The 27488-nt window shown below is 48.5% G+C and overlaps 1 protein-coding gene across 3 annotated transcripts; it reads right to left on the bottom strand.

Annotated features, from left to right (window-relative positions):
- On the bottom strand, positions 1-27191 carry LOC144942013 (endonuclease/exonuclease/phosphatase family domain-containing protein 1-like). Of its 3 annotated transcripts, none has more exons than XM_078868618.1 (8): positions 26736-27191; positions 13444-14092; positions 11777-11828; positions 9599-9709; positions 8289-8414; positions 6959-7152; positions 5286-5403; positions 1-4699 (listed from the first exon to the last, which is right to left on the bottom strand). In XM_078868618.1, exons 2-8 carry the CDS (start codon positions 14034-14036, stop codon positions 4403-4405), a joined length of 1491 nt encoding a protein of 496 aa, XP_078724744.1. In that variant the 5' UTR covers positions 14037-14092; positions 26736-27191; the 3' UTR covers positions 1-4402. The 3 variants fall into 3 exon arrangements, with proteins under 3 accessions (XP_078724744.1, XP_078724746.1, XP_078724745.1); XM_078868620.1 differs by having other exon boundaries at positions 5286-5480; positions 7017-7152; XM_078868619.1 differs by having other exon boundaries at positions 7017-7152.
- Positions 27192-27488: the final 297 nt, after the last annotated feature.

Here is a 27488-nt window from a genome sequence, read left to right as displayed (position 1 = left end):
TAAATTGCATTTTTTTTTATTTAAAATCCAATGTAAAAATCCTTGTTTGTTGTTTACAACCGTGAAGCTATTAGCATTAAAAAAAAATACCCGACTCATGCATACACAGCAGCCGTAATATTTAAAATGACATCAGCAGTATGCACTTTTTTTTTCCCTGCAAGCATTTCAGTTTAATATATATTCATCTGCTCAAACGATTTTTTAAAGAAAAACTTAAGCCGCCAAACACGCTCGCCTCGCCGTTCGGTTAAAGCAATTTATGCACGCAGCCCAATCGCTACCATTTATTACCTGATTATTTAGGCCATCAGGACCTTCCTATTGGAAAAACCCCCAAGGTTGGTTAACCACACGGACAAATCACGCGTACGCACATCCGAGCTTCAGTGACAATGCAAAGTTTTTTTAAATATTGTTTTAATGTGTGTGCATGTGCGGATACTCTCACACACACACACCCCCATTACGATCATTTGAACAACCGATGCCCTAAATTTCGATTTAAAGCTTTCGTGACTGCAGGGATTCATCTTATTGGTTCTTTCGGTAAAGTCACGTAGAAGGGAAATAATAAAATAATGAAACATAATAAAATAATTCTCACGACGTTTCGGCCACAACGCAAGCAGCCGTCCTCAGGTGAAGAACAGGTCTGTCGGGAAGACAGCGTCTGAATGGCATTATATTATTATGTTTTATTTTTTTATTAATTTATTTCCCTTCTACGTGACTTTACCGAAAGAACCAAGAAGATGAACCGATGCCCTGTACTCGTGCTCCGCAATTTGTGTCTCTTTTCGCTGCTACTGCTGCTATACTCAAGCAACAACACGGATCTCGCGTGTAAAATAGCCAGGGAACTTGCTAAACTGGACAATCCGCGTAACAATTCAAATACACCCAAACACGGACCCGATACAAGCACGAGAGGAAGTGAGTAAGAAAAACACGTGTTTTTTTTCTCTCGAAAAAATATGAGATATGGGTGCATGAGGTTACGTAAAGTCTAAATCCTATTGCAATCCACTCATTTGCAATCCCACAGAGAATTAGACTGCACTTTAGCCACCCGGTTGTCCAACGCTGAAGCTCATCTGCAATCACTTATGAAGAAGACACGCAGAGGTTGCAACACATTTCCTTGACAATGCTCCACTCCGGGTGTTTGCGTATTTGAAGACGCTCCGGAAAGTTAGACATGCCCCCCTAAAAAAAGTCAAGAAACGACCCCCTAAAAAAAGTCAAGAAACGACCCCCTAAAAAAGTGTACCCCAAGCCAATAAAGTTATACAGATCCGGTCACACACCAACACACCTGCCAGATTCTATAATATACCGGTGCCTTAAACAACAAGGACGATCAATGTGTCTTATCGTAAATAGGTGATTGGCAATACAGGAATGTAACGAATATATTTAAGGCACTTATTTAAAATCCAACTGCGACGTTTCAAAAGCCTTATTGCTCAACCTAAACTTATCCAATGCACAGTAGTCATTAACTACGAGTGGTGTAACGGTGATCGGAGTAATTATATGATGCGTGAGCGGCAGAGGTCGCAACCGGGTACCCGATACCCGTACCCTACCCGATACCCGGCTACCCGTACCCGGCTGGGTACGGGTACCTGTTTGCGACCCTGGTGCGGCCGGGTACGGGTACGGGCAGGCGGTGAGTCACTGGTGAGTCACCGTTTGTCACTCATTTCCCAACGTCTTGTCTCTTCTCACAATTCAAGTTCCTAGAATCAACCCACCCGCGCCTGCAACATGGCTTCATCTTAGAGGTCGCAATCAGGTACCTGATACCCGTACCCTGCCCGTACCCGGCCGGGTACGGGTAGGGTACGGGTATCGGGTATGGTACGGGTGCGGGTACCCGTTTGCGACCCTGGTGCGGCCGGGTACGGGTATATTATATTATTTTATTATGTTTTTTTTTATTATTTCCCTTCTACGTGACTTTACCGAAAGAACCAAGAAGATGAATCAAAACCCGTTTGCGACCTCTGGTGAGCGGCTCTCAGCTCAATGTTTTCTCGGTGGTAAATTAACGCCACCTACTGGCATAGTTTTTAAGTTTTCGGTGTTGAATTGTGTTCGGTTTTTTGTATGCAACAATGATCAGTCATTCGTAATTATGTCCTTAGAAAATAGATCACACGATGTGTTGTACATCGGCAGCCCTTCGTCAATCCACTGCTGGATGAAGGCCTCCCCCAAGCCATCACTATCATCATCAGCCATGGTCAATCCACTACTGGATGCAGGCCTCTGCATGCCATCCGGTACCGGCTGCGAATAATTCTTACCAAACTTCTCCACCCGAGTGCACCTTAGATACAGTTCGATACAGTATATTTGATATTTGTGCAACCCAAAAATATTTATTCGTAAAAAGTTTTATCATTTCATAATCTGATTGTGACATTTTCATAGTTCTTAAAGTAAATATACAGGGACTCCTCTACTCACGAAAATTCTACTTACGAACTTTCAGAGATACGAACAAACCTGTCCGTGTGTCCAGTTGTCTGTTCGGACCGAGAGTCGTAAGTTCAACCGCCACGCAATAGATGGCGGTGGTGGTATCTACATCTGCAGAACGCGAAGAACCAGTGGCATCTACATCTACAGAACGTGAATAACCACTGGCATCTACATCTATAGAACGTGAATAACCAGTGGCATCTACATCTGCAGAGCATGAAGAACCAGTGGCATCTACATCTACAGAACGTGAATAACCACTGGCATCTACATCTACAGAACGTGAAGAACCAATGGCATCTACATCTACAGGAGATTATACAACTGTTAAAGCCATTCCCCGTGTTTAGTGTACATGCCGTACAACACGTTTGGGATCGACAGGAGTAGAGTTGGACTTACGAACAAACCTCTGTAAGCTGAACTCGTTCGTAAGTAGAGCAGCCCCCTTATGCTCACATATCTAAGTAAATTCGTGATTATTGCTTATTACTGTATTAACATACATAGCCGGCTTGTGGATTAGACGTTAATATTAAAGTGTTTAGTTCATTATGAGGTCACCTATGGGGAGACTGAGTGCAAGGTATACATTTCTAAAAGTCCATTCACTCTTTGTGAATAGGAGCGTTCCTACGTGCATCATGCGACGCTGCACATCAATCAAATAATGCGCGGTTTGTATCGTCAGTGATTGTATACATTACACAGTAAAAACGCATTCGCCTTGATTGCATTTGTTAAGACAAGCAAAGCCGTATTTAAATAACGTTACATAATTTCAGCAATGCTTGTTGATATTCCACCGCGTTTAACGTTTTATAACGTAAGTAAAGTTTGTCATTTATAATAATTATAACTTTAAAACATTTATGATGTTTTAACACTACAATATAATCCAGTTTAATAGACAGTTCTAAGCCACCCTGAGGCAAGACTTGATGGGCCAGATTCACATCTTGGCAATGACGGAGCCAGAATTTTCAGGTAGGGGGGGCAACCCCTCCAGCAATGAAAAATGTTAGGAGTTGTAAGTAAGTAAGGACTTGTCCCTTGCTTTTTATTCGACGCGTGTGTGGCGATGGCACAGCCATCGATCGAGGGTCGAATTCTAACCGCGTTGTGTGATCGGTATTGCACTCGCTGAAGGTGAATGCCTTCAGGGAAGTCGTGTACTGAATAAGCAACTGCGCACAATTCTGAGTCACTTAAAACTGCTTTGCCGTTACTTATTGCCAATTATGGACTCAGACTATTGTCCTATCATCTCATAGAGTCTCTGGCACGTAATAATATGCTACACAGTGGCAGTGGGGGTCGCAAAATGCCGATTTATTACTAAAAAACCCCAATGATCCGATCGAAATTAGGGATTTCGGTCGAATCATTGGGGAGGGGGCACGTGCCACCCCCCACTGGCTCCGCCAGTGCATCTTGGCAGAATGGTTATAAGCCTTGGCGATGTGCCGCGTGGTCGGTGATGGAGACAACCGTGGCGTTTCCAACAACAAAGAATTGTACGACAATGAGGCACTCACCACAGCCCCTGAATCTGGCCCGACGTCTTCGACAGTGAGTCAGTTATATTGAATCAAGTTGTGTTTTTACACAAAACACATTCGGTCATAGTAAAACGCTTTGGATATACTCAATGTATTTCTTCGTCGGTCCATCTCAAATACTAAATTACAGTTATAGGCCACATGATAACCTTTTTTTTGGTCAGACATTGTCACGAGAAGGCACAGCAAAGCAATCCAACTCCTTGCTTTGCTTTTTTCTGCAGAACTCCACATGCTAAATGTCTACGGCGTTAAAACCAGCGCACATGTTCAATCGTGAACGGTCATGGCCAGAAGTATTAATAAAACGTCATCCTCAGGAACCCCCCCTCAGTCCAATCCTTCTTTTAACAACAATAAAAAAAAATCATCAAACCCCAACTAGACGGGGGATGTTTTGTCTTTGGTGGTGGCGGTAGCGGCGGCGGTGATGGTGCCCCCCCCGGTTCCCCCGACTGCGCCTCACATCTCCCGCCCCAGCATGGCGATCCCCCGCACGTCGACGTTTTCCGGCTCCGAGTCGTGGTCCCGGTCCGAGTGGAACTCGGCCCACACGGGGCAGTGGTCGGACGCGACGCCGCCCCAGGTCCACCCGTCCGGTATGAGGCGGTGAGAGAGGCCCTGACGGACCACGCTCCAGCCACCTGCGGGGAAACGGCGGGGCGGGCGCGAGGTGCGCCAGTGAAACACAGGACCGGCGGTTGAGTGGCGACCAAATTGTAGAGAGGGATGGCATCGGCTCATGTGCATGTGGCTTTGTGGATTGTTACATCGCAGGTCCCTGAGAGATGTTCGTGGATTAGGGAGGCCTTGATGATGAATGATTTACCACTCCCGACCCTACCACTGCCAGTCGATGAACTGTTACAATTCTGGGTTGTGATTCTATTCAACAATTGATTCGTTTTGTTTTATTTGACCATCCCGTTGGTATTGCTTCTCAACTGAATCCTCCCATCTACCTGGCCACCCAGCTTTCCACCTAACCACCCACTCAACCACCAAACCACTCAGCCACTTAGCCACCTACCCAGTCACCCAAACCCACCCGGCCACCCAGCCACCAACCCACTCAGCCACTTAGCCACCTACCCAGCCACCCAAACCCACCCGGCCACCCAGCCACCCACCCACTCAGCCACCCAAACCCACCCAGCTACCCAGCCACCCACCCACCAACCCAGCCACCCAAACCCACCCGGCCACCCAACCACCCAGCCACCCACCCACCAGTGTACAGGCCCTGCGCGGCCGGACTGAGCCACACGTTGTCGAAGGACTTGGAGCCGCTGAGGTTCTTGATGCTGATGTTGGTGAAGACGTCGGCGGGGACGCAGTTCTTGAAGCCCTGCGAGCGCAGAGCGTCAAAGTCGCTTGCGTCCGGCGTCAAGTTGAAGTCCCCCAGCAGCAGCGTGTCCTTCTCGCCTGCTCACAACATAATAATACTTTCATTTTATATTCCGTCATTAATGCGAATAGCATCCCACAACGCCGTACATTAATTATATATAAGAGACCAAATCCCATACACAGCCACTCTCAAGCAAATGAAAACCCTACTTTCAAGCTAAATAAATGAATGAGCTAATTAACCAATTGCACCAAAACAAAAAGCACAAACAACAAAAAAGTTACCACAATAGAGAAATTAGTCCCACTCGGTCTCAACATCTCAGACCACAGTCCCAACTTCCCAACCGAGCCAGGACACCTTCCCGACGGCACGGGGCGCGCGACTCGCGAGTGACACCGCTGCCAAATTAGCGCTGGCTGTGCCACTTGCTGCCCGCCGAATGGCACGTGGCCTCCGTGCCCCTTCAGAGGACCTTGGGCTACGTCGTGCGGCAACAGAGGCAGTGCAGCAATATTACCTCCGAATTCACCAACACGCATTGGCCGGTGTGACGAAGTATGGTAAACGAACGCCCTTCTCCCCCTCCCTATGACCTGAGCGGCGTGGGGAAGCCCCCATCTGGCAGCGGATTGACAAATGGGCTATACGCATCCGTATATGTACGCACATTTGTGGGACTTCTTTCGCACCGCACGTAGATCGAAAAACTCATGACAACTAATTACAACTGCATTTTGTGTTTAGTTTGTTGTCCTTCCCCCCCCCCCCCCCGCACATCCAATGAGCACGGTTGGCTACGTACGGTGCGAAAGAAGCTCAACGTACATACATACGCACGCAGTCGACCATAATTATCGGCGCTGCTGCTGCGCTATCGGCATCGGAGCCGCGTGCAGCTCTCTCTGAATTTTTGTTGTTATGGAAGCTCCTGAGCACGGCTGCCAATGGCTTTTAGCGCCGAGCGGCGATGCGAATAAAAACCACCGGCAACGAGCGTGGCCGGTGGGAACCGACGCATTTCTCAAGAGGGCGGTTTGGTAAAACCCGTTGTTGTACTGAACTTGTATGCTCCCACACCCATGCTACAGGTGTTCGCCAACCCGTACGGCGGTAATAGGTCCTCGCGAACAGCGCTTGCCCCAGGCGCCTGTTCAATGGATCTTTGTGTCCTGGTGCGGTGTGTAAACATCACCACTGGGGAGACAAAGGCGGCCGGGCGTGGTGTTGGCCACCCACCCCCTCATGTGCCGTGGCGGCCTTCGTAGGTGTTCGCTAACAGCACTTGCCCCAACACTCTGTTAAGGCTACACGGGGGGGGGATCTTTGTCTTTTGTGGTGGTTTGCGAGCTGCACTATGAACACAGCGAACCAAGTTCGAGATGCCGAATATCCGAACCGGTCCTGGGTCTCTCCAAGGTTGACCTGGTGCGGTGTCTAAACGTCAGTACTGGGAGAGAGACAAAGGCGGCCGGGCGTGGCGCTGGCCATCCCGTCCCCTCGTGCGCCACAGTGCCGGCCTTCGTAGGTGCAACTCGCTAACATCACTTGCCCCAACGGTCCGTTAAGGCTCCACGTGGGATGTCTGTCCGTGTGTGTGTGGGCCCCACCACTCAGGTGCTCCTCCAGCAGGTCCAGCAGCTGGGGCAGCTTCATGATCTCGAGCTGCAGCTTCTCGAGCTCCGCGTTCCCGAGCCCCGTCGCCTTGAGGTGCACGTTCACCAGCGTGAAGTCGAACCGCCCCGCCTGACCGCGTGCACGCACGCCGCCGGCAATAAACATCAACGACAAACATCGACAAACAGCAACGAACGTCAAGAAACAATAAAAAAACATCGACAAACATCAATGAACATCAATAAACAATAAACATCAACGAACATCAACAAACATCAACAAACAACAACGAACATCAATAAACAACAAACATCAAGAAACATCAACAAACATCAACAAACAACAACGAGCATCAACAAACAACAACGAACATCAACAAACATCAACAAACAACAACGAACATCAACAAACATCAACAAACAACAACGAACATCAACAAACAACAAACATCAAGAAACATCAACAAACACCAATAAACATCAACAAACAGCAAATGTAAACAAAAAACAAAAACAACAGAAAACATCAACAAACATAAACAAACAGCAACAAACAGCAGATTTAGTTCCTTTGGTATCCACACCGATCTTCTACCACAAAGACTATCCATCTATCGGGAAGGCGCTATGTTTCACGGGCGCGCATAGTCTGCCAATAGCGCGGCCGATGTTGTTAAGCGTTGGGTTTTTTTCCCGCACGCTTAGGCGACTAGTAAAATTAGTGAGTGCTTCATGAAATTTGGAACATCTGACACCGGCATAGGCGGCCCACTCTTGTTTCGCATAAAGTCACGGGAATTGTCAAGTTCCGCTGCACACACAACGGCAGTATTAACCAGGGCGGCCGCCGTGCTCAACCCGCGAACCCATGCATCAAGCGGCTTGGCTGTGTGACCGCCTTTACAACAAACAACCACCACAACAATCGTGGCGGCTATTTGTCTCTAAGTGGATGTGAGATCACAACGATGCCTGTGCCAGGCTAAGTGGACCTTGGGACGTGTTGGAACTGTGATGCACTAGTTGGCAAGCTGTTTTGCGAATCAGCTCACTTGGGCTTGATTTAGTTCAGGAACCTGGCCCTGCTTGGCCCCAAGTCAGATTCAGATGTCTTGTGTGAGGTCAGCATAGCACGGATATTAGTTCCGGCTCGGCCTGGCAAACAGCCAAGTAAAAAACAACCCGCACAGAGGGGGCCTCACACTGGCTCGGCTCTGATTTGCAGTGGAAAAAGGGTTGTTTGTTTTTGTCTGTGGCTGTACGCACCTTAAAGTAGCCAAGGTACGGGTAACGAGCAAAGTGCTTGCTCCCTTTCTTCTTCCTGACGAGGCCCTCGCTGAGCAGCTCCAGGCCTGACGAGGCATCCCACGCGAACCCCGCGTACTCCATGCTCTGTGGCCGCGCGTAAGCACACGCACACACACACAAAGATGATGATCCCCCATTTAACCTTAATGGACTGTTGGGTCAAGTGGTGTTAGCGAGTAGCATCTATGAAGGCCGAAACGGCACTCGATGGGGTGGATGGCTCGCACCACGACCAGTGGCGATGTTTACAAACTGCACCACGAATGGTGGAGTCAACCCTGGGGAGATGAAGGAACAGTTCGGATATTCGTCACTGATGTTGGCGGAGAGTGGGAATCGAACTCGGGTCCTCGGGTAGGTAGTGCAACGTGCTAACTGCGACGCTGCCGCCGCCCCACGAGTGGTCTTGATTGGTGGTGGCGCCACAGCAAAAACGGTTGAGAACCACTGCAGTATTCTTCCGCTCTCCGCACCCACACACACCCACACGCACGCACACGCACCCGCACCCACACCCACCCACACCCACGCACACCCACACGCACGCACGCACACCCACACGCACGCACACCCACACGCACGCACACCCACACGCACGCACGCACACCCACACACACACCCACCCACACACACCCACACACACCCACACGCACGTGCGCCCGCGTGCCCCAGCGAGTCGGTCCTCAGACGGGGCGAGGCAGCCGCCAAAGTCTCCACGCAACGTCGCCTCTCTAGGCCAGTGCTCCCAAGGCAGCTCAGTGTGCAGTAAGAAACACAGCCTCGACCACCACCATCGAGGCCTTCATCACCGTGCTCTGGGATTAAGTCCAGCCGGGGCCTGTCGGCGTTGGCGAGCCGGAAAATATTTCCGCGCCCGGCACACTACGTCCACCATACTTCTGGCTATGGTTCCGGCTACTAGTCACGTCCTGTCTCTAGGACTTCTCCAGTCTACCACGAGAAGCCGAGCGAGTAGCGGTTTCGGATGTCACTCGCCACTGATGTCAGTCGCGGCCGAGAATGGTTCACCGCTGAATCTCGGAACGCACAAGCGGGTTAGCATCAATGTTATTTAGAGAGGCGTAGCGCCGCTGTTTTTAAAGACACAACTAACCTCACACAACCGCACCCTACGAAAGCTGGCGCCGAACTGTGCCACACGCCCTCCCGCGTGGCCTATTACTTTACGCACGTCATCGGAACGGGAAAGGGGTTAAGCAACAGCAGCGGCGGCGGCGGCAGCGGCGGCGAGGGCGGCAGGTCCTCACCTGGTACATGGGTCCCGTGGGGTTCTCCGAAACGACGCAGCGCCAGTCTCCTCGGGGCCTCGGCCAGTCGCGGACGGAGCGCAGGCTCGGGGCGTTGAGCTCCGCGCACAGCTGCAGAGGTGGCGGCAGCAGAGGGGCGGCACCGCGTTAGAGCGACGATGCGGCAGCGACTGCCGTGCGTTACGGCTAAGAGCGGCGGTGGCGAATTGGCGTCTCCCGAGAGCCGCGAGCGGCTCTTTAATCCGCCCACACGCGGCTCTATCGGAGGGGCGTAACGTAGAATGCACTATCACAGCAGCAGCAAAGAATAATGAGTGTCTCTCTTGCTGTGCCGAAAACTGGTAATATTTCCACATATATATACACATATGTGTCAGATGTTCTACGTTCAACTCTCAATTACCCAGGGTAATACGGGGAGGGTATCCCAGATGAAACAAAACATGGACTATGCAAACGTACTTACATTTGACAATATAATTGTACTTGTTATTTACATATACGCATAATGAGAAGGTGTGGAATGCGTCATCTGCACTTTTTGCTTCGTAAAGTAACCGGTTTGCATTCCCAGGTCTTAACAGTCACATCAGAATCAGAATCTTTACTTCGACTGGAGGAATCCGATGAGCTACAGTACGAGGCTCTTGTTCACAGATGTCCACACAAGCACCGAGTCACTTACCCCCAGAGGTCGCAAATGGGTTTTGATTCCTTACCCGTACCCGGCCGCACCAGGGTCGCAAACGGGTACCCGTACCCATACCCGGCCATACCCGTACCCTACCCGTACCCGGCCGGGTACCTGATTGCGACCTCTGGGATGAAGCCATGTTGCAGGCGTGGGTGGGTTGATTCTAGGAACTTGAATTGTGAGAAGAGACAAAACTTTGGGAAATGAGTCACAAACGGTGACTCACCAGTGACACACAGTCTACCCGTAGCCGGCCGCACCAGGGTCGCAAACGGGTACCCGTACCCGGCCGGGTACGGGTAGCCGGGTATCGGGTACGGGTATCGGGTACCCGGTTGCGACCTCTGCTTACCCCCGACGAGCAAGCAGCCGCTATTAATTGAACCGGCAGGCGTAATCCACCCAGGAGATAATCGAGCGTGAACCGTGTGTTCAGATGGACAGAAAACATCTTAACCGGCAGCGTGGGTTTCTCTCGAATTGCGTGTTCACACTTTGGTCAGGGGGTTGATTCAGTCCCATTGCTAAAATGTGGAACTTCCATCAGTGGTGCATGGTTGCCAAAGGAGATAAACTCCACTCCAAGCTTGTTCGGAGCATGGAGACAATTGGACTTGACCGGCGAGAATATTGAGTTTATCGTTTTAAAACGATTGCTTTAATGATCCTAAAGCAAGAATATTTTTTTATAAATAAAAATATAACTTGTAACACAAACTTACCCGCAGATATTTTCTCAAAATGAAAGAGGGTTGTCTATTTTAGAGATTGTAAAAATATAACACAAACAAAGCTCCCCCATATAGCCTTGACATACTGTTGGGGCAAGTGCTGTTAGAGAGTAGCAGCTATGAAGGCCGGCACGGCACACGAGGGGGTGGGTGGCCAGCACCACACCCGGCCGCCTTTGCCTCCCCAGTGGCGATGCTTACTACACACCGCACCAGGTGCTCATTTGAGGCTGAGTCGACCTAGGGGAGGCCCAGTACCGGTTCAGATAATCGTCACTGGTGTTGGCCATGAGCAGGAATCGAACTCAGGTCGCCGGGTTCGTAGCACCGCTACGCCACCGCTCCCCACTATATATATACAAACACACACACAGTAGAAGGGAAGTAATAAAATAATAAAAATAAAACATAATAAAATAATTCTCACGACGTTTCGGCCACAACACAATGTTTGTTTTATTTTTATTATTTTATTACTTCCCTTCTACGTGACTTTACCGAAAGAACCAATAAGATGAATCCCTGCAGTCACGAACGTTTTAAATCAAAATTTACACACACAGTAGTCAATGACCAAATCACAAGGAATGCGTTCCATGTCATCAGATCTCGAAAGCTAAGCACAGTTGAGGCTGCATACTGCTTGGATGGGATGGGTGGCCACCACAACCGCGACAACCACCATGCACGCCAAGTTGCCATAGGTAGTTTACGAGATTGTGCCACATACACAAAACAAGCGTCAACTCTTACCTTCTGCAAAGCGACCTTATCTGCCAACTCCTGCACGGCCAGAAGCTTGATCCTGCGGTTAGAACATCCCAGCACGACGAAGCAAACATTGATACATTACCACCAGTGGTACCACTTGAGCTACGACCGTTTATAATCGCATAAAATATACAAGCCTACGACTAAGGCTAAAGATGTCGGCACAGTGATTTGTATTAAAATCATGACTTAGCTATGGGAAAACAAACTAATAATTAACAGAAAGGTGCAATTTCGATTTAAAGCTTTTGTGACTGCAGGGATTCATCTTCTTGGTTCTTTCGGTAAAGTCACGTAGAAGGGAAGTAATAATAATAAAATAATTCTCAGTGAGAATTATTTTATTATGTTTTATTTTTATTATTTTATTACTTCCCTTCTACGTGACTTTACCGAAAGAACGAAGAAGAAAAAGGTGCAATTGTTTGTGTTTTACAGCCATTTTCCTAAGATTTTATACTTTAAGGTTCACAATTTTGCGTGACACTTGTGCCCGCTTGCAGACCACCAACATATCTGTGCGGAGTTGCAGTTGCTCTGTCCACACATCTTAATCTGCAGGGTTAAGATGTGTGGCCAGTAGGTGGCAGTACAGCAAATTCCTCGCTGCTCCTATCTGTAGGTTCAGACCACTCATCACTGCTGTGAGCCGTGGCTGGGAATCGAACCGAGTCTGTTTCACCAACAACAACAAAATAATATAAAACGTTTAGAACTATCCTTGAAAGCAACTTGTTTCGTACAATCAATAAACCACTCAGGCAGTACGTCAGTTCGTGTTGGACATAAACACCACTCGTAATAATGATCCAAGTCTGGGGATGACAGCCTATCATTCCTGTTGGGGGCGATAAAACTAGCACCGATTTATGGGAATGTAACAGTGGTCATCCTTCAGCATATATGGCTGTCACGATGAAAACGGGGAATTTCCGCGGGCTTAGAACAGCCGCAGAAATAATCATTGCCGCCCAATGTGGAATTCAGACTTCAATTACGTGATCGGCCCCAAAAGAATGCTACCAAACAGGAATCCAGCAATGGCAACGATCGTGGCATGAAACAGAGGCGGGGGGATGATCGGGAAAACGATAGCAGCAATGGAGTGGAAGAGACGCTCTCGAATGGAGAGGAATGGCACACCGAAACATCAGCAACAGGTAGCATATGATGATCGCCAACAGAGGACTGCTGTCGGAAGATCGTGGACCCAGTGGCCTTCAACAAAGGCGCTGGAATCCGAGAATGCTCATTTGAGCCAGAAAACATTTTCACTCTGACTTGAATAAGAACACCAACAGAGGGGGCAAATCCTATGACGGCGTCACCCCGTACTCTTTTAACGCGTAGTAGTAGTAGGCTTTTGCGACCAATATTATCCACAATAAAGGTTTTTTTGGGTCAGATCGCGTAGATACAAATGCGTCGTTAACCCCACCACCACCCGACACAGCCAATTAGTTAGGTTTGTCACGAAATAAAACGTGCCAATTCGTTACTAGTCCTGCACACCGATATGTTTTGGAGAGTAAACCAACAACATTTACAATTCAAGTGCCGTGACGTTTTCGCTGGTGATTGCAACAACCGGCTTCATCAGGCGACAGCCAAAATTGTGAAGTCTTCCTGTTTCCGTCTGAAACCCTTACCCTTGTTCCAGCAGCGTGAGGCACACCACCTCCCTCACGCCGTTGTTGTCCATCTTGTCGGCCGAGCAGCACTGCAGGTTCCAGCTGGCGACACGCACGGCCGGGCGACCCCGCACGACCCCAGAAAACGATTCCACTTGGGGCCTGGGAATGGGCGCCGGGAAGTCAGGGCCCAGGCACGGGCACGTCGGGTAGCAGGGGGCGATGACGGCGGGAGGGCCGCCGCCCCCGCCGCCCCCGTCGCCGGTCCCGCCGGTGCCTTCTCCCCCTCCGCCGACGGTCAAGGAGGGCCGCAGCCTGTCGACGAACGCCGCGCTGACGCCCTTCACTTTGGCCAAGTCGTCGACGGTCTGGAAGGGCCCGTTGGCCGTGCGGTACGCGACGATGTTCGCCGCCGTCTTGGTGCCGATGCCCTTGATCGTGGTCAGCTGGGCCTCGCTCGCCGAGTTGAGGTCGACCGGCGACGCGGAGCCGTCGACGGACTCGACGACGTCCGCCGAATTCACGCTCGGCGGTCGAGAGCCGGCGTCGGATTGAGGGGCATCTTTAAACTGAGGATTCGAAGGCTCCACGCAGGACAAGGTGTCGCCCATGGTTTCGGGCGGCGATCCTTGTCAGGCCTCCGAGCGGCGCGCGTGGGACGTTTGGTCTGAAAAATAACGGTCGTCCGGACGAAGTTTGGCACCGTTCACTAATTTACACTCGAGTTAAGTTATGACTTACTCGTGATTAGTTTGTGTCTTGCCATTTCATGACAATGCAATGAAAGCAGCACTGATGTTTTGTTTGCTTAAATATGAAAAAAAAATATGTTTAGCTATTTCTGTTTTTGTTATACGCAACAAGTTTCAGAGGTCGGTCCATACACCCTGAGCGCAGTGGCTGTAAGAGTGGGATATTAATCATGGGATTGTGCACTTGTGCCCAAGACAGCCTCGGGCAAGGGTTACCACCTGTCCTGATTTTTCCAGGATCGGGCTCTTGTAGCTCCCATCTTGGGAAATCTCCAAGGCTCCAACAAACATACAGGTTCTGCCGCAGTGCCAATCTTGTGAGATGGTCTTTCGCCTGTATATTGTGGCTGCTTTTGTACCTCAAGGGCAACAGCCCTGCTGGAGACGTCTGGAGACTTCTTCACCTGTGTGCGAGTCAAGCCAGACCCTGTACAGACTGAGTTAACTTCCGGCTGTTTCCCTCCTCCTCGAAACTAACCTTCAGCAAGCGCGCTGGGAATGTCGCTATCGAGCAAAACTTTGCGAGCGCGCCACCGACGGCCGCACGGTTGCCGCGCGCTGCGAGCGTGACATTGGGAAAAGGGGTTACCGTGCACCGCGCGACGTTGCGTAACGTGCCGAGTTGTTTTGTCGGCGACACGACGGCGAGCGGAGCGGCACACGTAACCTCGCCCGGGCCTTGGATTACAGGTCGCTCCGCGCGCAGTATCGTGTATCGCGCCCGATGTGATTTTTGCGGGGATCGGACTTCGCGAGCGCCACGTCACACGGAGGGTTGTGCCGAGCGCCGGGAGCCGCGCCGCCGCCGATCGCGTTCCACGTCGCGTCGAGATTCGCGTGGCGTCTCGCGTGGCGGTCGGTGCCGGGGCGCCGTGTCCTGTATCGCACGGGGTGTTGTGCGCGGTGTGTTGTGCGTCGTCGCGTCCCCGGGGACACCGAGAACAGCCGCCGTGGTTTATCAGAGAATCCGGCCCCGAGTCGATCATCTGGTTGTCACGAGTGTGCCCTGGGGAGGGCGACGGCGATTGTGCTGGGACCGAAGGGGGTGGGGGAGTGGATGAGTAGCCTGACAATTTTGCCCACTCGGGAGTAATTGCCGTCGAAATTCCTTACGAAAGAGCAACTGACATGAGAAAACGTACACGGAGTAGGAATCAAGGCGACTAAGCCAGGTCAAGGACATGTGACGAGGATGAATGGCGGCCGGCTGCCAACAGTTGGTAAAGGAGGTGAAACACTGGGAGGTGGTAGGGGATGAGAAGGAAGCCACGGTCTGACTGGATGTCAATCATCAAACTTCAAACGCTGCACGGTTTAGAAGCTGCCTCGGTTGTATGACGCAGCGACAAAACAGAGGAAAGTGAAAGATGCACAATGCAAGAGAGATATCAGTGAAGGAAATGGGTCCCATCGCAGGGGGCATGATGCAACCGGGACGGGGGCCCCCTTTCCCCACTGCACCCCGAGTCTACACGAGGTGGATCCCTATGCCACACGCTCACCGACAGCTCCCTGGAGGTGAAGTTTCCTCCTCCAAAGAATCACGCATCTGGGATAGTCCCTTCGCCGTAATCGTCGTGTGTGCGACTAAACCCGTTGGGTAGTGGGCTGAGGCCGCAGACTAATAGTGCCCTTTCCCACACGCGAATGCCCGGCAAGGCGAATTACAAATTGAAGATCAGTTCTTGAAAATTGGACGTGGCCTCTATTTTAAATGTACAGTGTGAACTTCAAAATCGTTTTTTTGTTCCCGTGAACACCAAATCGGGAATCTAGATTTCCTCAAAGTCGATCTTCAAAGTCACGTGGATACGAGGATTCCACCACAGAACCAACTGGGTTCAAACAACGTAATTTCCCTTTCCTCCATGTGAACACTCGTTATTTTGAAAGTGACATTTTCAAAACCGAGCTTCTCCTTTGAGTCATATAGAGATGTTTGTACTTGCTCTCTTGTTTCTGTATTTCATCAGCAGCCATGGCCAATCCACTGCTGGATGAAGGCCTCCCCAAGCCACAGCCCGCGATGTAATAATCCACCTTGCACCTACACGCTGGCTGATTTCATCACTCCATCTCCTCGGAAGGCATTCTCTCCGCGTTCCATTCTTCGACTACCGATACATTATTAATCACTTATTATTCTTGACCACCAGCCATCATTGTCGGTGTACGGTGCTTTTTCTGCAATATTTTACTGGATTTTCTTGGATTTTCTGTTTGCACTCAGTCACATATTCACTTTAAGATGTTTTTTGTTCATGTTTTTTGTTTGTTGCCGTAGCACCCGATTCAAGAGCCGAATGGCTCACAGGGCTATACCTAATAAATGAACTTGAACTTGATTGGTCATTCCCTGCTAGAATAGCCCTGCCCAAGTCCCTGTACTTTTCTTGACGGTCAATGTGATGTCACCAACCTGCGCAAGTTATCTAGTCCACATGTTCCTCCATGAACCGTTCCGTCATTGTAATGTTCTGACCTGCCCCTGCTTGGGCATCTGTGAAACAGAGCTTCATAACTCTTCGGATTCCTCCAGTATAAATAAACATTCAGATTCTGAACCACATCGTACACACTTGAATGTATCCCAGATTACAGCTGCAAGACAGACCTATTGCCTCATTGGGTACTGAGCTGCTTCTACGATTAAGGAAAAGCAAAACGACCATAGGGAGTTGTACCATTGGCCAGGCTGTAGCATCCGTCAGACTGAGTGGCACCGTGCGATGAGGGCTTCACAAACGTCTGGCCGGTAGCCAGGATCATACCGACCACCGGATGCACCTGGTTTGTGGGTAGAATGATATACGCTTAGCAGGGAGGGAGATTAAGTCAGGATACGCCTTGTGAAATGCAAAATACAGACGTTATCAGAAACTGTTGTTACGCAATATCAAATAATCCCACCCTAGTGAAATATGTGCAGAGACCTTATGCTCAAACATCTAATCCACCGCCCCTTCGTGAATCCATGGCTAAATGAAGGCCTCATTATGCCTCGTCAGTCATGTGGGGTGAGGAAAGGGTTATTTGACCATACCTCACCACACTGCGAAGTGCAAGTTAGTCAAGGGTGGGTGTCAGAACCTCTTCAAATATCACTCGCCACTGGTGTTGGCCGTGGCCGGGAATCAAACTCAGATTGCCGTTTTCAGAGGCGTAGTACGATACCACTGCATGACCACCGTCCCCCCTCTAAAAGTTGTATATCGTGCATTGTACGCCATACATACGCGCCTAACTGGGTGCCACTGTTGCCAGGGAACTCATCACAATCCGGTGGAAAGTTAAAATCAGAATCTTTCATCAAAATCCGTATCAGAATCTGTATTTATCCTGGAGAAATCCGATGAGCCATGAAGCTCTTTTTCACAGACGTCCACGTGGGAGTCGACTTGGCACATTGTCAGCCGCTGGAGAAATTGTCCTCCGCCATGGGAATGTGGAATTTCCACTGCTGGCTGTAGGATCACCATTTGACATGTGTCAGTCAGGTCCGAACGCTCTTCTCAGTAGCTGCTTTGTCACGTGCAAATACTCGCCAACACCAGCGGCGAGTGATATTTTATACTCTTTGGTTCTTTCGGTAAAGTCACGTAGGTATAAAATAAAATGAATCACGACGTTTCGGGCGCAACACACCTGATGACGGACGCTTGTGTATGGATTCCTGCAGTCACGAAAGCTTCAAATCCAGAATGATATTTTATATTTTAGTTGTTGTCGTTCCCCCGCACCTCCGATTAGCACGGTTGGCTACGTACGGTGCGAAAGAAGTTCAACATACGGTGTTTGGTGCAAATCGATGCACGTATAGTATTAGTAACCAGTACCGAAGCTTGGCATGCTTTCCCTTAGCTTTCTCGTCTCACACAACAAGGGAGGTGGAATTGTTTGGTTCACTCATGATAATGTTTAGGACGACGCATGAACAATGTAGAGTCTACCCTATGACTCGAAACCAAACAACCTTAAATTCTGGAAATGTGGGTGTCCAAATTGTAGTGTCTGGGATTGTTTTCTGGGTTTTTTAAGTATTTGTGAAAATGTATATAAAGACTGTTGCGCCAAATACGGTAGCATTGTTTTAGAAATGATAGAGCATTATTAGAATGTACATCAATCACTGTCTAAATATATTGTGGACAGTATTATACAGTCAATGGAAACACATTAAGTTAAGGGGCCGTCCATAAATGACGTCACGCGATTTTGGACGATTTTTACCCCCCCCCCTTCGTCACACGGCGTCACAAAAAGTCAGACCCCCCCCTCAAATATGACGTCACAAAGCTCTGCCCCCCCCCCCCAAAAAAAAACATGCTTCAAATCGCTTTAAACTATTGTCATTGCAGTGCGTATTTAATGTGGCGCTGCACTCTGATGTTGTAGGAGAAAACATTTATTAAAAGTCTACTTAATTAAGTAGAACGTGTTGTCTATATTTATTTAAAGTTGCGCATTTTAATGTGACGTCCCATTTCTCAAACCCCTCCCCACCTCGTCACACATCGTCACAAATGTCTGACCCCCCCCCCCACCAAGGTGCGTGACGTCATTTATGGACGGCCCCTAAACGCAAGTAATAATACTGCAACACGTTAGCATTAGTTATTTCCATGTATATTTAAATATCTGTATATTGTACTTATGTATGACTGTAATACTGTACAACTGTCTAAACATATCCAAATGAGTCATGGCAGCTCTTACAAAGAGTCCCCATGCAGTGAAATACGGAGCAGTTACATAACATGACCCATTCATTCATTCATTTGCTAAAAAGGTCATGGTGTTGTATTGTATATACAGTACATGTGGATGATGTGTAGGGAGTTGTGCGTTTGCTTCGGTACCCCAAGATAAGATTAACACCGAGACAACGGCAGTAGCCAAGAATGTATAAGACAAAGACCTCCCTATATAGCTCGAACAGGCTGTTGGGGACAAGTGCTGCTAGCGAGTAGCACCTATGAAGGCCGGCACGGCACACACGAGAGGGTGGGTGGTCAGCGCCGCGCCCGAGTGTATAACAAAGATCCCCTGTGTAGCCTCTAACAGACTGTTATAGAAAGTGCTTTTAGCGAGTAGCACCTAGCAAGGCCGGCACGGCACACACGAGGGGGTGGGATAGCCAGCACCACGCCCGGCCGCCTTTGTCTCCCCCCCACCACCTCCTCCCGGTGACAATGTTGACTACACACCAAACCAGGTGTTCATACTCTTAGTTTTTTTCGGTAAAGTCACGTAGGTAAAAAATAAATAAATAATAAATGATAGAAATAATCTTTTTTCTTTTATTTTTACCTATGTGACTTTTACCGAAAAAACCTAAGAGTATGAATCCTTGCAGTCACGAAAGCTTCAAATCTAGAACCAGGTGCTCATTTGAGGCTGAGTCGACGTTGTACGACGCCCAGGCCCGGTTCAGATAATCGTCACCGGGTGTTGACCGTGAGCGGGAATTGAACTCGGGTCACTGCCGGTTTCGTAAGCGCAGCGTAGCGCTAACTACATTCGTGCCACCGCTCTCCACTGTATCACCCGCACTGAGTGACAGTCGTGCCACGCTTGTAAAAACACACACGAGAGGCTGGATATGGAAAGCCTCTCGGTTTAAAATTGGCCCCTAAACAGTGACCTGAATTGAACGGCAACAGAGCAGTGAAAATCTTCTCACACGCACGGACAACCAAGGCAAAATAGCCCACCAAATTGACAATTCAGAACGGACTGCAAGTCACCAGTCTCCCGGCGTCATGGACTTGCCGAGTTTAATGCCACTCACTTTGCCAAGTTTAATGCCACTCACTTACTTTTCCGAGTTTAATCATCACCGGGCTATTCCTAAAGCGGCCACCGGCTCTATCGCAAACTCTCAGCATTAGCATCGAAGCGTTGCTGGCCAAACAACTCGCCCGCTGTACGAAAGAGGAAGTGAGTTTATCACTGATAGATCCGAAGACAGAGATCCCCCGTGTGGCCTTAACAGACTGCTGGAGCAAGTGCTGTTTGCGGGCACCTATTAAGGCCGGAACGGCGCACGAGGGGGTGGGTGGCCAGCACCACGCCCGGCCGCCTTGGTCTCCCCAGTGGCGATGTTTTTAGGCACCGCACGAGGTACTAATTTGAGGCTGAGTCGACCTAGCGGAGGCCCAGGACCTGTTCAGATAATCGTCACTGATGTTGGCCATGAACAAACACACACACACGTGCTTTGTAAATGTTCTCAGCTCACCTGGCACACCGGTCACCATACAGCTAACGTTGTAGTTTCCACCCTTTGGGCTCCACTCTGCCTCGGGGCTTATTGCAGCAACAACAGGAGGGACGGAGGGACAGCTGTGCATAGCGATGAGCAGCTGCGGGAGACCAGGATGTATAAACTAGGACTGTACATACATATTCAAAAATGTGTGGCTCGTGTGGAACAGTTGGGCAACGTTCTCTCGAGATGGCCTCTTTTGAGGTCCCTATAGTGGAGGCCCTTCTGCCCACAGTGATGTAAACAACCAGAGCTATACCTTCACGACTAAACTACGTTTATTTTACCAGCTAAGGCCCACTGAACTGTATAGGTCGTTTTCAGCAACGACATGGGTATCACAAATGATTGCTCAACGAAAGTTGATCATCATGTGGAAATTTACAGCAACGAATGAATGTGGAGGGGAAACCCGGAGGACCCGGAGTAAAATCCACGCGACCACGGGGAGAGCGAGAACATGCAAACTCAAAATATACAGCAGGCGTCAGGGTCGGAACCCACGACCTCCTGCATACGAAGCGACGGTGTCCACGATCAGTCGTGGACTGGTTGGCCCTGTGAAGGAGGAGGGGTGGGACGTGGCCCCCAGGGATTGGAATTGTCAGGTCACGCGCTAAACGTGGACTGTGTGGCCGTGTTGAGAGAGTGGATGGATGGCGTGACAGCTGCATTTTAAGAAACGTGGCAGAGCCGATTCAACAGCCGCTAAGGCGACTTGCTCCCAGCCGCAGAAATAAAAATAACGTAATACGAATGAAACGTGATGTGCCACCCTTTAGCATTCACTACTCTGTGCTCAAACATCCCAGAGACGCTGCCATTCCGAATGTCACATTCGATGACAGTTTTCACTTCGTGAAAATGTTCATCACTTCGTGAAAATGTTCATCACTCAGTGGTAGGCAGAACTAGTTTTTGTTGCTGTAAAGGCACTGTACAATATATTTACAATTTTCGTTGTTATCGCTTTTCATCAACTGCGGAAATTAAGCAAACCGCATTCAGCGTACAGTTTGTTCTGATTATTTTTTAAAGAATGCCACACGCGCCAATAAACTAAGCAGGAAATGTTTACGACGGTACACAGCGATTTATTATTTAATAAGATAAAACTCAATCTTGATTTGAAGACGGACGCTTGTGTTGCGAAACGTCGTTTTCTCTTTTATTTTATTATTTTGTTCTATCTGCGTGACTTTACCGACAGAACCAGAGAGTAGTGATTATACTCGGCTGGTTTGTAAATAGTTGTTAAGGTTGTGCACAAGTGAAGTTATAAATAAATGTTAAGCGTGTTGCCGTGGTGTAATGGTTAGTTAAGAGATCACGGGAGCTGGCAATCCAGAGGTAACGCTGGTTCTACTATATCTAGGAGATATCGTGGCTCGCAAGTCGAAACAGTGGTGAGAGTTTAATGGGTATTCTTAGGTCACGTAGGTAAAAATGTAAAATTTAAATTAATAAAAGTAAAATAAAAATAAAAATCACGACGTTTCGGAGGCAACACAAGCTTGCAACACAAGCTTGCCTCCGAAACGTCGTGATTTTTATTTTATTTTTAATTTACTTTTATAAATTTTAATTTTTTACCTACGTGACTTGACCGAAAAAACCTAAGAATATGACTCCTTGCAGTCACGAAAGCTTCAAATCTAGACGTTTTCGCCTTACCTAATTAATGCAATTCCCATAATTTATAGTCCATTTGTTACCTATTCAAATTCAATTTACTTTTAAAGCAAAATGAATGAAATGAAGAGCATGCTGCGGTATAAAATATCAGGCAACACAGACCCATTTTCGTTTAAAAAAATTATGAGTTCTATTCACAATCAAGAATTTAAAATAAATGTTTTGGTCTTTCTACTAAAATTGGATTAAGTAAAATGTTTTGCGTTCCACTCTAAACATTGTACTCTGTCGCATTGATTTATTTGCCATATATCATGTCCACCAGTGGAGCCTCTTAGTGCGTATTACAATATTGCCTTGCATGTTTACAACGCATTAATAATGCATGGTCAACGAAGGGAAGCGTTATTGTTATTTAGCATTTCTTAGACTGACAATGCATCAATTATTCAGGAATTCAGGTATTGAATTAAAGTTAAGATGTGTACGGTTCATCTCGTACATGAAGCAAAGATCGATGTAAACGTTCCCGTGTGCCTCCAAACCTTGAGTGAAACTCATGGGGCTGCACGTGAGAGCACTGCCGATTAAGGCACGCCAGGACACACTTTTCGATGGAAGGCCAAATTATGAACCTTTGTTATTCATTAGCATGAGTGAAGCAACGAAACTCACAACGATGCAGGCCCCTCCTGAAAAAGAGTCAATAATAGCAACTCCTAGCGTCGACCCTGAGCCAAAATCCCAAATGATAAAAAAGTGCCAAAATAAAGCACCGATTGCTGATTTAGAGAACTTACACATCAAAATGGCAGGTTAATAAAACGTCAAAATTATCAAAACCATTCCTGAGATAATCTGCAAGCTCTAAATGTTGTGTTCAACTTACATTTAGTAAATATGAATATTGAACGTCTTCGGTAAGTGAGGCTGGGACAGCGATGTCACTGGGGTGCTTTTAGTGATTAGCGTTTGAAGGTTTTTGAATGTCTGACTGAAATGAAATGCGTTTTCTCATTGTGCGTTGACAGCCTACTCGGGGGGGGAGGGGGGAGATTAACATCTGGGCCAATGTGGCTGTTTTAAAACCTGTAGTCATGAATATGACTTCGAAAGTTGGCTGTTTTGTGTTTTTTAAAGGCCTGCGTGGCAAGGCAAGTTATCCCACATTCCTATGCAACAGTCGCGGGGCAGAGACGGGAGAGGAGCACAGGTCGATCTCTCTCTACACAACACAGAGAGGGAGGGAGGGCCCCCCAGACGGGCGGGTTCCCCCCCGCCCCCCTCTGTTCCAGGAGGGTCCTGCATTGTCCTTTCATTTGTAAATGTATTTTTCCAGACAATTAACACTGAGCGCTTATACAAGTGGGAGGAAACCGGAGAAAACGCACACGCGCGAGGGAGCAACGCTCAATCCCCCCCATCCCCCCGTACTGATGGAAACCGAAGACGATCGTTCCGCTTGCTGTCGCCCCTTCTTCCCGGCGAGTCAGGGTACGGGCACCTTCCTCGACGCCCAATGGGGAAGGGAATTTCACAACATTTGCGCGATTGATCCACCGACCCTCGCTGCCACCGGATTACAAGTGACGTACATCGGAGCGCCACCGCCCGGCTCAAACAAACAGACTGCAACCTACAGCATCGAATTGTGGCGCCGCTTGCGAATGCTACCCCCCCCCCCCCCATTGTCTCCTCCTCGTGTCAACAACGACGACGCGAATACAGCACCAGGTCTCGGCACCACCTCGGTGGCCCCTTGGGCTCCACCTGTGCCACCGCCTCAGAACAACCCCTCCCCACTACACTCTTCTCCCAGCAACAACCATTTAAATCTACAGGGTGGTCCCGATGTCTTGTGACCAACCCCCTTCCCCCCCAATTTAATTATCTAAAACGTAATATTTTTGAAGTAAGGTTTATTTAAAACCAGAAAATAATATGCAGAGGAAAAACATTTTAGGGTCAGCTATTTGGGGGTCACAGCACATCTGGACCGCCCTATACACTCGGCCCCACGGTCTGAAAGTGCAGTGTCCAACTCGTCCCTGGACGCACTATCTTCTAGCCACTCTATGTGTGTGCTATGAAAAAGGCTCGTTGCCTGCAACGTCACCTATTCAAAAACATATATTTTATGCCAGCAGTGTTATTGACGAATGTGTAGAGTTTTTCATTCATACCACAACTCATTACATCCACCTCCTTGCCTCCTGTTTATATCGGTAGCTTACACCTACTGATTTAAAACTAAATGTAGACATTCCACACAAACACATAATGTAGGAGCAAGTGCTGTTAGCTCCTACATTATGTGTTTGTGTGGAATATCTTCACTCGGGTCGCCTGGTTGAGTAGCACAACGCGTTAAAACGTTGCATATGAAGACAAAGACAAAAACTTGCGATTTCTATAACCTGCACTCTCACACCTGCGTAACGTGCACATCAACTGGAGGCTCTGGCTGCATCGAGATGCACAGCCTCCAAACCTGAGCTGGTACAACACCGTGCTGCGTTGTCGACCGTGTCGGAGAAACATTCCTCGCCCAGGAACGCAACAAACCTGTCAAACATTCATCGGATGAATCCATTCGATTGTAACCCCCATTTCTCTCTCTCTCTGGCATTCCCGGCGTAAACAAAGTGGTCTTCCGAAGAAACTAATCCGTAAACTGCAACTAATTCAGCATGCAGCGGCATGTGTACTGCTTAAAACGAGAAAGAGCACCCACGTAACACCCATATCATTTCCCTTGCTGCCAGTCAGTCATGCAATTGATTTTAAAATGATTTTGATGGTTTTTAAGTCGTTGAATGGTCTGGCACCTGTATACATGTGAACCATGCTTCTAAGATATGAACCAACAAGATCCCTCGGATCCTCTGGTATTGGTCTTTTAGTCGTCCAAAGGCCAGGGACCAAACCCTAGGGAGAAGCAGCGTGTAGGTCATGGCCTGTGGTACAGCCTGCCACGGGATCTGAGGGCTTCAGAATCATTCAGCACTTTTTAATAAATACATCTAAAAACTTTTTAAAACTTGCTTTTAATTAGGATTCTCGTAATGTGTTATTTTTATTATGCCTTTGCGATAAATTTTGTAACGTGATTTTATTTAGCCAACAATTTCACTTGTTCATGTCTGTAAATCACTATATTTTGCTATTTTTTTGCACTAATAGTGCTTTAGAATCTTGATTTGAAGCTTTCGTGACTGCAGGAATCCATACTCTTTGGTTCTTTCGGTAAAGTCACGTAGGTAGAAATAAAATAAAACAAATCACGACGTATCGATCGCAACACAAGCGGTCGTCATCAGTCAAAGGAGTCAGCCTCTAAAAGCAAACTTTGTTGTTGATGGGCGTAGCCCAAGTGCACCAACAACAACAGCAGTTGTTGTTGTTGACTCAAATGCACCAACAACAACAACATCAGCTGTTGTTGTTGACTCAAATGCACCAACAACAACAAGATCAGCTGTTGTTGTTGACTCAAGTGCACCAACAACAACAGCAGTTGTTGTTGGCTCAAAGTGTCCATCCCCAAACCCTTATAAAAAGTTCGATCGAAACGTCCTAATTTATTTTATTTCTAACTACGTGACTTTACCGAAAGAACCAAACAGTAGTGCTATAGAAATAAAGTTTGATTGATTGATTCCCCCTTATTGGAGGCTACGAGGGTTGGTGGATCAATCGATCGATCGTTTGTCGTGAAACCTCCTTCCACCGTGGGGGTAGCCGGTGGGTTCGAGGAGGAACCATACCCCTGGCTCGCCAGGAGACGGCGGTAACAGCTAAGCCCGAACACTATTCTCACCTTTTCATACTTTGATACTGGCAAACGAAAAATTACCCATGTTGTGTGTTACCTGTTCGCACGCGTGACCATCCATTCACCCTTATTGCCTCCCCTCCCTCCCGTTCATTATGAACGCCCATGGCATCGGCTGAACGCGTCCTACTCATGGCAGAGAGAAGCTTCAAAAGCTCGGGCAACTCGCTCTGTGGCTTCCTCGGCGATTGTGAGAGAGGCACATTTTACAACGACGCCATCGATTCAGACGGCTTACCTGGACGTGACGTAGGGTGGTCAACACAAGCCGTCAAACCTTGTGACCAGTGCCGGATTATCCCAGTAGCAAAAGTAGCTACACGTGTTGTAGTTACACGTGTAGTAGCTACACGTGTAGCTGCTACATATGTAGTAGCTACACGTGTAGTAGCTACCGGCCCCGCACTTTCAAGGGCCACGCGCTAAATGCTTTCAAGCTATCAATTCCGGTTGTCATTCTGCACTTGCTCTATTACTATAGTACTATACCGCCTTCTACTTTTACGAACGACTGGGTGTTTAAGGTTAGCGATTTGTCGTATTATCTGGCTGTATAGAAAATGAAAAAAAATAACTTTACTATGCCAGTTAAAAACGTGTGTTTGAATATTTGTGGGGTTTTTTTTAAATTTAGGGCCCCTTTACAACATATGCTACAAGCCCCGCACTCGCTTCGTCTGCCACTGCTTTGTGACGTTCAAACCCATCACGCCCCAAAAGGCAGCGGGGATTCACGCGACTCACCTGCCAACCCACACACGGTGACTCCCAGCACCTTTGCGAAAGCCACACAAACAACGTTCGCGGAACCCGTACTCACAATTCTTTTCACTCAAGCGGTGGTGGCGGCGGTGGTGGTAGTTGTTGTTGCGGCGAGGTGGGAGGGATGAAGGAGGAGAGTGAAAGACGACCAAGAACGAGCGCGTTGTTTTTGTTCTCAAAACAACAAAAAAACGGGGGTGGTTTCTGGTGGTGGGAGTATCCACAGCCAAGTTGCTAGGGGCCAGCCCACACAAGCAGCCTTGCCACATTCATTGGACTGTTGCTCAACAAGCCCAAGCACCGACAAACATTACCCCGTAATAGACTTTTCAAAGTGTTGGGGGGGGTAAGCGCTTTGAACGAGTAGCACTTATGAAGGCCGGCACGGCACACGAGGGCGGTTAACGGACACCACGCCCGGCCGCCTTTGTCTCCCCCAGAGATGTTTAACACACCACACCAGGTACTCGTTTGAGGCCGGTTCAGATGACCGTCACGGGTGTTGACGGCCGTGGGCCACAATCGAATTCGCCAAATGCATAGCGCAGCGCGCTAACCGCTGCACCACCGCTCCCCGCCCACTCACCCTCTCTCTTACGCAAGCCGCCACCCTTTTTCCGCTAGGGATGCTAGACTCCGATACAGTATTTTTGGAGTCGTGACCAGAGTCTATAGATTGTTGACCTGGGATTTGTTGTAATCCATTCTGATTGCAATCCCACATCCCCGCACCAAGTTACTAAAGCATAGAATTGTTACACCCCCTATATTTTGTAATCGAATGTACTATTGCTGAATTAATACAGCACGA

This window comes from Lampetra fluviatilis, chromosome 26 (assembly GCF_964198595.1).
Source record: "Lampetra fluviatilis chromosome 26, kcLamFluv1.1, whole genome shotgun sequence".
In the NCBI taxonomy this organism is placed as follows: domain Eukaryota; kingdom Metazoa; phylum Chordata; class Hyperoartia; order Petromyzontiformes; family Petromyzontidae; genus Lampetra; species Lampetra fluviatilis.
The sequence above is the reverse complement of the archived record's forward strand: the minus strand, read 5'-3'. Positions and strand labels throughout refer to the sequence as shown.